We start from the raw sequence: 12,944 nt of genomic DNA on the forward strand, positions 1-12,944 counted from the left end.
TATACTTTATCCAAGACTACTATATGTATATTTTGTTACATTATTAGAAACACTATTATTCTATTCTAACAAATATTCAATACAATATATTATTCTTCATTTAAACATAGTACATAGTCATCAAAAATTATAATCACCGTGTAATTTCTCCATGATTATCAACACAAAAATTTTTTAATAGCTAGATATTAAAAATCCCTGTTACCGTTTCAAAATTCATATGGCTTATTATATACTTTCCTTGACTTTTCCGCCAATAAACTTCATGAGCCAGGTCCATCAACTTCTCTAATTTCTAGTGGTGTCAAAAAAAAGTCACTTTCATTTTCTCTATCAATGTTGGTTGGTTTTTGAACATAGTTTTAGATAAAAAATTAAAACATTGAGAAATCTGAACGAACAATTATTTTTTGTTTAAGAAGCTATTGGTGAATTGTTTCATAAATCATGGTACATTAAGAAACAGATATATGTTAAACACATGCCGATGACAACGCAGTCTTCAAAATGGAGGTCTCGGTTTCGAGTCTGGTCTAGGAAAATTTACTTTTTCAGTATACAAAACTGAATTAAAAATATTTAATAATGTTTTACATGATAAAATTATAAAAACAGATTTCTTGTAACAAAACAATATAATAAAGCTAAATCGAGAAAGCATCTGGCAACAGTGATTAATGGATTCATTAATCACTGCCGTGATTAATGGGTATTAGGTCTAGCTTGCAGATGTATAATGGGTACATTATACAACAGTCGCGAATAAAATACATTTATCATCAGACAGATATTATTTGGATATGTATCTATGTAACAGAATCTTTAAACGTACTTTTTACTCACTTAAAAAATTGGTTTGATTAAACTTTATTTATCAAGGACGTAAAATACCAAGTGCTTTTTCAGAGATTCGCAAGATTGAGTTTATTTGATAACCCATATAACAGCTGATAGTTGCTTTAAGTTTAATTTAGTTTCAAATTTCAATGTGGATAGACTAAGAGCAACGTAACACTTACAAATTAGTTATCCAAATAATGGTTTTGTTAGTCAAACTCGATCAGATGACGTCTCTTACTGATAATGTGAGACACAGTACAGTATTGAAAAAGCTGTTGGCACTTTGCAAGGCAACATTGGAGAATCTTTCTCTTTATGGCAGATGTTACTAGACCATCGCGTTCGACGCCTATTCGGCAAATGGGCTAGAGCCCAAATTGATATTGGAGTTTTTTTCAATATTTTGCCCTTCGAGGAAGTCTATTTTGCTTTGATTCAGTACGTGAATAAGCAGAGTTATAGCAATATTTCTATTACTTGCGCAATACGAGGATGGACCCGGTAGTACTTGGCCCAACAAAAAGAAATACAAAAATTAAAAAAGAAATTATTTTTCTATGTAATATCCTTCTAGCTCCATACACCTTTCCCAGCGATGTTCAATAAGTTCGAAAAGAATCGTCAAGCTCCTCAAAATAGCCATTAACTGGCGACATCAAAATAATACGGTGGGACTAAATTTGACAAATGAGGTTCATGAGGTAGCAATTTAATCCATTAATTTTGGCCATTGCAATAACGGATATGTGAGCTGCTAATTTCGCTTGATTCCTTCGCTCAAACGTTGCAATAAGTTCTCATAATACTAGTCGCTGATAGTTTTTTCTTTTTCAAGATTATCAATATTATATTTCAATGAAAATTATCCCACGCGCCTCCTAAAAAAATCGACGCCATGACCTTGCCTGCAGATGGAACTGTCTTTGCATTCTTTCGAAACAGTTCTCCGTTTCCATTCCATTGTCTTTTATTTCGGGTGTGAAGTGATGGATCAACGCCTCATCCATTGTTATGAAACGGCGAGAAATTCGGCTTTATTTCTGTAAAATATTACTAAACATTTGATGGAAACACCTTCACGATGTTGTTTTTGTTCCATTAGGAGTAAACGCGGCACCCATCTTGGACACAGCTTTCTCATATCTAAATTTTGAGTTAATATGCGATTTACCGCCCATTCTTTGAGATGACACTACGTCTGCTCGCTAGCGCACTTCCTGTCGACAATCATCCAGTACCGCTTTATAAATTTTCTTCAACATTTCTATAGTCGCCACCTCATTTAGTCGACCACTGTAATGGTTTTCTTCGAAGATAGTACGGTCTCGTTTAAATTCTACTATCCAATATATTACAATTGATAACGAAAAAGCAGTATCACCCAGAGTAGAATCTACTTCATTTTTTGTATTGGTTGAGCCTAGTTCTTTTAAATAAAAGTATTTTTTCCATGTTTACAAATTCATTGAAAGCTTTCACTACGAGTATTGATGGCTGCCAAACAAACCCTAAAGAACGTGGCGTCTTCAAACTTGAAACATATGCTGTAGACATAGATTGTATACTTTTTAATACATTGATATTTTTCAAGTAACTACCGCCATCTCTATGTAAGGCCAGGACTTCAGGGAAATCCCCCTAATTTCCTTTGTGTACTTTTTAATGTAAAGAGGTATAGTTTTCATGACATGGAATGAATGATCATATCCATTAACTAGCTGTAGCCAGCTGTCGTGAACTCAAATATTTTTTCTATCCAATACTATTGATCAATTTATTTAGACGTTAGATAAGATACACACCCATCTCAAATATACATTAAACAAACATCTATAGCAAATCCTATTTAATTCTTGAATTGCGTTGTTTTTTATGAATGACATAATTTTCCTAGTCGCTGTAAACAAACGTTGTATCTTTGTTTTCTTCTTTTTGCAAGTGTATCCTGTTTTCCTGTTGTTGCTACTATAATTGAATCACCGGATGCTTAAATCAAAGTCAGTAGTATCTCCACTAAAGACAAAAAAAGGTCATAAGAACGTATATTTTTAAGAATATACCCAATATTACCAATGAAAGGCTGAGAAAAGAATGAAAATACTAACATGTCATCCCACTCCATAAATCAATATGTAATGATGTGTCTTTATAGCGCGTCAGAAGGTCAAAAGGACGGACGTTATTATAAAATAAATTTAGTTATATGAGCAGAAAGAAAAAAGAATGATTAGAATTTGAATTCACAATTAGTTGAATGTAGCGACTTTGACAGAGATGTTCTGGTAGATTGACTTGTTCTATCACGGAATTGAACATAGTGTTAACTGTATTCAATGACAATTATACCTCTAAGTCGTATGTGGAGATGTTGACAGAATAGTATAGAAACATGAAAAAGACAGAGTACCTCTGAGCGTCAAGCCGTTTCGAGCAACTAGCTCTACCAAAACCCTTCATGCTACTATGCGTCTAGCTTTGAGTAACGGTCTGGAGACCAAAATATACTTCTTAACATACTCTAAATTGATTTGGCCTCAATTCCGTCCACAATTTAGTACGTTCTTGAACTGTGTTCCATTGTCAATAACATTTTACTGCTTCATAGAATGGCATATAGAAATGCGTAATAGACCTGGCGTGGTAGATATTGGTATAAAGTGTGGATTGTTTTTAAAAAGACACAAAGACCAAAACAAGAAACCAATTTTATAATAGAGCTAGAAGAAAGCGGCGAAGAAGTAATGTCAAGTGAAGTAGTTGGATGATTGATAAGAAATGTAGTTGAAGTGTGGAATGTCACTATACCAAATCGGATCGGTTGAAGTAGAAACAATTTATCTAAAAGCGGTTATTGGCTTCAAATAGAATCTTGATAGGCGTGGGTCGATGTAACAAATGGTGGTATCAATAATAAAGTTACCAGTTATATAATTATACTAAACGTTTTTTTTAATCTACTATATAATGAGGAGTTTAGAATAAAAACATCCATAAATGATTTGTAGTCTTATAGTCAGAAGGATTAGATTAGATATTTTGGGAGCGCTTTTTATTCATAGTTTTTATATTATATTGTTCCCTGAGGTGCCATTAACTGATATTATTCCATCCTATTCACTTTCATATTCTTGTTATTACTCTCAGCCATGCGTGGCTTCTTCATGAAGTAATAACAATAAATTTTTTAGTCATTCAAACAAAATTGAAATGGAAATATAACTCACATGTTACGACACATGTAAATTTTTATTTAGCAATTTTTATTTGAGTACAATTAATGCACCGATTTCAAATATAACCAAAACACTCAAAATTTAAATTTCATAAGTATTTTGAAAATCGGTGGATTAATAAATTGAGAGCGAAATTATGGGATAACGGTTGTCCCAGAGACATGAATTTGAGTGAAAGTAAGAGGGATTGTGATTAATGCTGAACATGATTATGTAACGATCTAAATGACACAGAGCGATTAAAAAAATATAAAACCCTCAAAAAAAATTTTTGTGTGAATTAATTATTCATATTCTAATTGGAATTAATAAAAGAATGGGAAAAAAATTGAAAAATTATATTTAAAAAATAATTTTTTTGCCTATGATTGTGCTATATGATTCACAAAATGTGGTTAAGGCCTTATTGATTGTATATACTTCTTTAATTTCTTATTTTTTAGACCTTTTGATATATTCATGCATTAAATGTTCTTTTATTTTAAAATTAGCTTTTTCAATAATTTCTGAAAAAATGATAAAAATTGACGTTTCGACTCACTTCAGTCTCTATCAAAATATCAAATCAAATTTTGATGTTTCATGGAGTTGTAGAGACTTGAGCCTTTTTGATGTTTTACTTGAGCCATTGCTTATAAGAGGTATTCAAATAAGTTGATTTGAAAAGTAATGGGGCTTCATTGCTGTCTAACCATCGATATGCTTAATTTATACTCGGTGCTGTATCTTCCTAGTCTTACATGTAGGTTTTTATAACCATAAGGAGTATTCTGCAGTTCTCATGTTTTTCTACGGTTCAATCTTTCAAATGATAAATGGCAGTAAGCAATGGGTGAATTGAAATTTTATGACAAAATTCAGTCATCAAAGATATCCTTCTATCATGAGGTCAATTGTTAATAGTATACTACGGAATGGACCGTTTCATACTATATCATTTACAGCCTCACCTCTCATGGGTATTAAATCCTGAATGTTAGTCTTTCAGTTCACTACGCATCGAAGACAATTGTTTTGCATTTATCGTTCTCATATTTTATCCATTTCTCATTGCTTCCTGTCAATCTCTCTATTTCCTTGCGTCATAACAAACAACCGTAATTTAGATATTAAACTTCGTACAGTCTCCTCGAGTAGTAGTACTGCGGTTTCAAGGAAACACCTCTCGCATGATTTAAGTCACATCTCACCAGCAGAAGTCACTTTGTAAAGGTTTATACAAAGATATCTTCTTTCAAGGCAATGTAATGGGGAGAGACTTAGAACTAGGCCCTTTTGTTTCTTCTGCTTTTCGAAGAAATATCTTTCTGCAGAAGATTCTAGTTTCCCCCTTGAATTATGGTCCGATTCTAATCTTCTATGTCTTAATGTTCCTAAAGCAAAAGTTTTACTATATAAAAAACATTGCAGTATTTTTTGTACCAAACAAAACCACAATTAACATCGTTGAATATGCCTATTTTGCGCTGAAGTCCATTTCCACGGAACTTAACTTACGCGGGAGCGTGTCAAACTTGTCGTGTCGACTTTTGTATTTATTACGTTATGGGATTGGGATTTAGTACAAATTATTGATTCATTATTTAGCGTACATCAATAGTATAAGATCAGTATACTGATAAATAATTAAATAATAGGCTCATAAGCACGAGCGCCGTCTTTTTGTTCAGTTGTCTCCTGATATCTGACCTATTATGTGCAAAAAGTGATGATATCCTATCAAAAACATAGATGTGAAATGAGAGCCAAGTTCAATATTATGATATATGCATTGGTTGTTGAATTCAGCGACACAAGAAATGAAATTTAAAGTGACAACATGAAACATAATTTCTTCATCTAACTTAGGATAATATATGGTAGCCTAAGTTCTGACTTGGCTAGTTTTCATATACGAATTATATTGTAGCCTTCGCTAGTTACTTGTCGTTTCATTATTTTAATATTCCGAAAATTTGATATGGTGGTAGAAACCAACCACCGAACATAATAATTCGTGTATGAGATCTAGCCAAATCGGACCTCAGGCTACAATATATTATCCTAAGTTAGAAGTTATGTTTTTATAGACAAATTTCAGGAGTGACCATTGAACTTGGCACCTATTTAGAACTCACTTCTTTTATCGTAAGTATACAACCAACGCAATTAGCATAATATTGAACTTGGCTCTCATTTCACATTTATGTTTTTGATAGGAATAGTTATCTCAACAATAATTCCCCATCTAGGTGCATGATCGCATGGTTAGTATTTCAGCACATTCGATATTTTCGGAAATATTTACACATGATGTTGAATCTTATTAGTAAGAGACCGTCTAAACTAGAACCAAAAACTCGGAAATCGATAAAGACTTGTAGCCATGGCATTTTTTATGTAGAAAAAAACTGTCGGCATATTTTTTAGAATTAACTGATCAGTTTTGGTTATATTGGCATAGTCATAAAAGAAACTGACATTCAAATCTGCATAAGACGATCATTTAATTACCTATAAGTTTAAGCTCTATTTTTTATAAATTATTCAAACAATTTAAAACAAAATCTTAAATAATTTGGTTTCATGAAAAAATTGCAATCGAAAATATAGGACGTCCGAATAATAGAAAATAACCTAATTAGTTTTTTGCTAACTGCATATTTCTAATATTTTAGTTTTTCAAAACTCTGATTTTCATTTTATTGAGAAAGTCTTCTATTCAGGATAAAACCCAACAATTTTCTGAATTTACTTTGCTGGATAAAACAGTTATACGAGGACGATTTGAAGGAAAAAAATACTCAACTGCAAAGAAATTATATTTTTGAGCATAATTATAAATCTGGGTACTCATTCCATCCAATTTTGTAAAATCATCCAAAAAGTTGTAACATGCCTTTCAGCTTGTTACGTTTTTCAACAAATATTTTTAATATTTCTTTGTTCACATAATTTGGCTAAGTTGTCACTTCTATTTTAACTACAAGTTCAAGATTTTGAAGAAATTAATTTGTTGTCGATCTCCTGTATTCAAAAAAATTTTTTTTTAATTTCCACTAAGAATAAATCGGATGGCTTTGAGTTTCTAATAATTAACCATGATAATTAGTAAATATAAAAATAACTTTTCTATAAAAATAATAAAAGATTAATAATATTATTGGAAAATAATATCGACAAAATTAGGCGTATCTTTTGGATACACAGTTGATGCGAATTTATTACTTATTAATAATAAATTCAGTTTTTGTCTAGCTTTTTGTTATTGTTCAAAGCAATAAATATTAATTTCGAGAATCGTGTCCGGGTATAGCTTGTTTAGTTTTTATTAATTTTATTCATGAGATGTTTGAAGCTTTTTCACTTTTTCGTTATTTACTTTTAACTTCGTTCGTTAAAAAGCTGGTGACGTTCAATTTGATTATAACTTTGGACCCATCTGAGTACCAGTTATTCATATACTTTAAATGAGGCCGAATACCATTTCCTGAGAAATAGCCTCCAGCCGGGGAAGTAAGGTTACAAAACAATATTTCTGGAATGCCGCAAACACATTTACCATTGGCCAAAGAACAGTTTTATCTTGGATATCGAAAATTTTTAATGAGAGGGAGCTTTTGATCAACATTGAGCAAATGCGAAACCCATCTCTCAAAATATCATAAACGCGTTCGGTTGCAATATTGATAATCACTGACATTCAACATCATATCTGTTACTAAAAGCACCCAAAATTTATTTCAGGATTAGTTTTACGTAAGTTTTCTCCAATTTTCAATAGACATAATTATTATTTGTCACTCTATATCTAATACATGTTTTTTCTTCTTTCTGAAAAGGCACATCTCACATATTTGTTAACATCTCAAGACTCCTTCATCGACTCATGTCTTCAAGTGGAATCATAATTTCATTATTCTCAAGTATTAGGATGCGCAAAAATTGAAAACAAGGCTATTTAGTATAACAAGCAGATGATTTAAAAAAATTATTATGTTATAAGTAAAATAATAAATCCAAATAGAGAATTTCGATTGCTTTACTGTGCATATTTTCTCAAAAACTAATACATCAATTACTGTAAATGTTTAAACTCATTCTCAACTTTTATATTGGTGAAACGGCATCAGATGAATGAATAGGTCAAGAAATATCAAATTAATCTTCAATATTCCTAATTATGTCGTCCTCAAATTAATATTAATACTTATTTCACATATTCCATTTATTATATTCAGTACTGCAATACCAACAACGGAATTCTATTATTTACCGTATCATAACGCCGTATTCTCACAATAAAAGAACCGAGTGCATTAAAATTGGGCTTTAACAAATGTAAATTTACGGAATAATGTAACGATTATGTAAATCTTCTTACTATATAAGCGTTCACCGTTTCTCAAATCCTCAGACTGGGTTTTTATAGCCGCTGCTCTCCCTCCTTCAAGATCTACACTTCCTATAACACCATAAAAACTAACATGATTTTTTCACTCGCATTCACTATCACAAATTGCCTTTTGGTTTTGGTTACAATGGTTTTGGTGATGATTACGAAAAGTATTTACGATGATAAGAAAAGAAAAACTGAAGATATCAAAATTGAAGACGACGGTTTGATGGAACCTCCGACACCAAGAAAATTACCAATTATTGGACATCTTCACTTACTTGGAGGGTATGAAGTTCCGTATCAAGCGTTCAGTGCTATTGGACAGAAATTCGGGGATATCGTTAACCTTAAACTTGGAGAAGTAAAGTGTGTAGTGGTGAATGGACAGAAAAATATTAGGGAAGGTTTAGTAACTAAAGGAAATCATTTCGATTCACGACCTGCCTTCGAAAGATACCAGCAACTTTTTGACGGAAACAAAGAAAATTGTGAGTAAATTATCTAGTTAGTTCTATATCATTGACGATCTTAACGGAAATTGTTTATAATATTACATTGTTTATTGTGATATGAGTGTGATAACTTTAAAAATTTTGTTTATGAAGATAGATTTTGTTGCTGTTTTGTGTCTAATGAAATGACTTATAGAAGTTGAATTGTCAAAATTTAATAAAATTTTGTCTGAACTTCTATACACTCTATAAATAATACCGTTAATTGTGTTGTCTAGCCTTTAGTATTTAAGTGATTTTATTATCAGGTCAATAATTCCATATTTTATTTAGACACAGAAATGTGAAAAGTCGGTTGCGCTGTCTTAATATGTATTATTCCAAGCAATTTTGTATATCCTGGTTTAGAGATGTACTGATTGGATCATCCAAATGGTTCCAAGTAACTTCTAGCTCATAAAAAATTTGATATTTCAGCAACTTTCAACATTTTCCTCCCTGAAAATTGACTCAAAACTCACTTCTATCGACTTTTTAACATTATAAGCTCTTATGTACACTTTATGGGATGTCTACTGTATTTTTTCATCCATAGAAAAGCTCCTTTCACTTTTTATCATCTTAGCTTCTATCGATGTAATTCTGTTTTCTTTAGAAATCTTATAAATTGTATTTTCCTTTCACTCACTCACTTTGACTGGTGACATCTTCAACTCTGCGTAAGTACTTAATATTCGCTTCATGAATGTCATTCTTGAGTTTGCTAATACCCCAATTTATCTACCACGCGTGGAAACTGGTCTAAATATTGTTGTTTTATATACGATCATTCCACCTTCTTTCAAATTTGTTTTTTTTTTGTCCCAAACCATTCAAAACTCTCTAACTAACTATATTCTAAGTATTTCTTTTTTATTTTTTGTGCCCGACTAATATTATTTTTGATTATGTCCTATTCATTTTTATGAATGTAAATTTGAACTTCTGTTCTATGTTATAACATTTTTCTTACTCAACTTTTAACTCCTCTTTGTGGCAAAACATGGCTCACATTTCATGTAATTTATCAACTTCTCTCGTTATATTCTCTCCTTGATCTCTTGCCAAATATCCAAGTTCATTGAATCTATAGTACTACGGCTAAGTTTGTAAAAGTTTCATACTGAAACTTTTAACTCTATAATCAAATTATATTGATTGATTGATACTTCAAGTGTCCACCTGAGACTAAATCTTGAGTCTAGCGCAAACTATGGTCCATCTGCGATCACTTTCGATCTAGAGACCGCTTCCGGAGACTCAACATTCATTGCAGTCTCGAAATCTCGGTTATTTAATGTCCACCTTAGACTGTCCCGAAAAGAAATTTATCATAAAGTGTTCTATTCATATAAATGGATTAACTAGAGGCATTTGCTTTCATTAGCGGAGGCACTAGGCCCGAAAGAGTTGAAGTATTCTCATAAGACAATATGTACTCACAATGTTTGATATTGCTGTTGTTATGATGATTTCGTTGAACTTTAGCATTTTTTATCGCGATTTTTATACATTATATGCTAGACATTCCATACAAACTCATGCTCATCCTAAATACGAATCAACTTGACTTCATAGTCCATCCACTCTCTTTTATCTTTCATTTTAAAGAACAAAATCGCTTCGCTCTCGGAGAACTCTCCGCACTTGTCTCCGAGATAGTTCTCTGCCCCTTATACATCTGCGACTCGATGTTTCAGATGGACACGTACCTTCATTCTCACGGGACAGTAGTTTCAATTAAATCTTTTAAATTGTATTACAATCATATTGATAGGGAATTTTTGTTACAGCTTTGGCATTTTGTGATTGGTCAGATATCCAAAAAGCAAGAAGAGATATGCTGAAAACTCATACTTTTCCAAGATCTTTCACAAACACCTTCTTCAGTCTCGAAAAGCTCATAGCTACCGAAACTGAAAACATGATTTCTCAAATCATACCCGATACTACTACTGACTTGAAACAAATCATATTAAAAAATTGTGCCAATATATTTTTGAGTTACTTTTGTTCAAAAAAGTTCGATATTGAAGATAAAAAATTTGTACAGCTGGTAGAAAACTTTGATGAAATATTTTATGAAGTTAACCAGGGGTACGCTGCTGATTTTCTACCATTTCTGAATCCACTTTTAAGGAAGAATTTGAACAGAATGAAGATCATAACACACGAGATAAGATCTTTTGTTGAACGTGAAATTATAGAAAAGCGTTATGAGGAATTTGATACGAGCTCAGATGCTACTGACTATGTTGAGAGTTTAATAAAATACGTAAAAACAGATGGGGCGGATTTTGATTGGGAAACCGCTCTTTTTGCACTCGAAGATATTATTGGGGGACATTCAGCCGTTGGTAACTTTTTAATGAAAGTTTTTGGATTCCTAGTAAATGAGCCAGAAGTTCAAATGAAAATACAACAAGAGATAGATCAGAATATTGGTCGTGACAGAAACGTTACAATCGGGGATAGAAATTGCATGCCGTATACTGAAGCCGTTATATTTGAAGCCATTAGACTGATAGCATCACCAATTGTGCCAAGGGTGGCTAACAAAGATAGTTCTATTAATGGTGAGTATCACGTTGTTTGATTATTAAGAGAGATTATCTTTAAGATATATTTCATGCTATATATCTAATTACTGACTTACATACTTATATTTGATTTTTACTTTTTCCAGGCTATAGGATTGAGAAAGGATCCGTACTTTTTTTGAATAACTATGAACTCAATATGTCCGAAGAATTATGGGAATCACCCAAGAAATTCATGCCCGAAAGGTTTTTAAGGAATGGTAGTATATTCAAACCTGAATACTTTTTACCATTTGGAGGAGGAAGAAGGAGCTGCTTAGGTTATAGGATGGTTCAATTAATATCATTTGGAGTTGTTGGTTCTTTTTTGCAACACTTCACGATTAAAGCAGTAGAAAATGAAATTTATAAAGTTCCTATTGGCTCCCTTGCCCTTAAAAAAGATACTTTTAAATTCAAATTTGTTTCGAGATAATTTATTTCAAAAATTAAATAATTGTATTTCGATGATGTAATTTTGTGGACTGGTAATTTATGTATTATGTAAAGTTTATTTATTGTAACTTAGCTCTAAGGATACTTGTTGACTATGTTTAAAGTTTATACAGAATCTATTTTTTAATAAAAATTTAAATAAGACTTCTATCGATTTTTCTTTCTCGCCAATTCAACTTCGTCACTCGATATATATAATTTACATTGTGGTAATAGGAAAAATTAGATAAATTGGATTATTTTAAAACTCGTATTTGAAGAAGATAATAGATGTGAATGAATTACAAACCAAAATAAATTTTCAAGGATTAATGTCCGAATAATATTAATATTCCCATGAATGTTGAATGTAATGATTTATATATTTAATTGGGAAACCATATATAGGAATTTTCGACCTCAGGAAAATGATAGCCAGGAGAATGCTGGATAAAATAGTTTTTCAAAGACGAATTAACATCACCGGAGCTCAGATGTCACCAAAAAGTAAAATAGCTCCCATCAATAATACTGCAATAAAACAACTATTAATTTTTATTAAAATCATTTATGGAACTTATAATATGAAGTTTAATTTTTAACATTATTCTTTATTTGATCAATAAACGAACAAAAAACCAAATTCTGTCATCGATGTGCAAATTTTCAACGCCAGGTGAATTTCGGCCAAATCTATCAGATAAGTCAGTACATTTCAAGGTTTGTCTGGCACAGTGCGATCTTATATTGTGTTGCATAATAACGCTTTTTATAGTAACAAACGCCGGATGACTTCTAATGGAAAGCTGCATTAATACCTTATTAAGGTATTTTGTATACTTAATTTCTTGCATACTCTGCTAAATCCACGGAAGTACCCTTTTAGGATGTGTACCCTGTTTGGCAGTGGTAACTCATTTGGAGAGACCTTTGACAATTAATACCCATTCTTCGTCTCTAGTATTCAAAAAAATGTTCTGTATGGTGC

General features: G+C 31.8%; 1 protein-coding gene across 1 annotated transcript; it reads left to right on the forward strand.

Annotated features, from left to right (window-relative positions):
• Positions 1 to 8,593: 8,593 nt before the first annotated feature.
• On the forward strand, positions 8,594 to 11,957 carry LOC130443353 (cytochrome P450 307a1-like). Its single transcript, XM_056777925.1, has 3 exons — positions 8,594 to 8,939; positions 10,736 to 11,518; positions 11,629 to 11,957. Exons 1-3 carry the CDS (start codon positions 8,594 to 8,596, stop codon positions 11,955 to 11,957), a joined length of 1,458 nt encoding a protein of 485 aa, XP_056633903.1.
• The last annotated feature ends 987 nt before the right edge of the window (positions 11,958 to 12,944 follow it).

The sequence above is a fragment of the Diorhabda sublineata genome, chromosome 4, assembly GCF_026230105.1.
Source record: "Diorhabda sublineata isolate icDioSubl1.1 chromosome 4, icDioSubl1.1, whole genome shotgun sequence".
Lineage (NCBI taxonomy): Eukaryota > Metazoa > Arthropoda > Insecta > Coleoptera > Chrysomelidae > Diorhabda > Diorhabda sublineata.

Bases quoted from the DNA above. Each gene is read 5' to 3' on its own strand.
- LOC130443353 (XM_056777925.1), top strand. From the start codon at position 8,594: ATGGTTTTGGTGATGATTACGAAAAGTATTTACGATGATAAGAAAAGA. The intron at 8,940-10,735 runs GTGAGTAAATTA...TTTTTGTTACAG, and splicing joins TGACGGAAACAAAGAAAATT to CTTTGGCATTTTGTGATTGG. The intron at 11,519-11,628 runs GTGAGTATCACG...TACTTTTTCCAG, and splicing joins CAAAGATAGTTCTATTAATG to GCTATAGGATTGAGAAAGGA.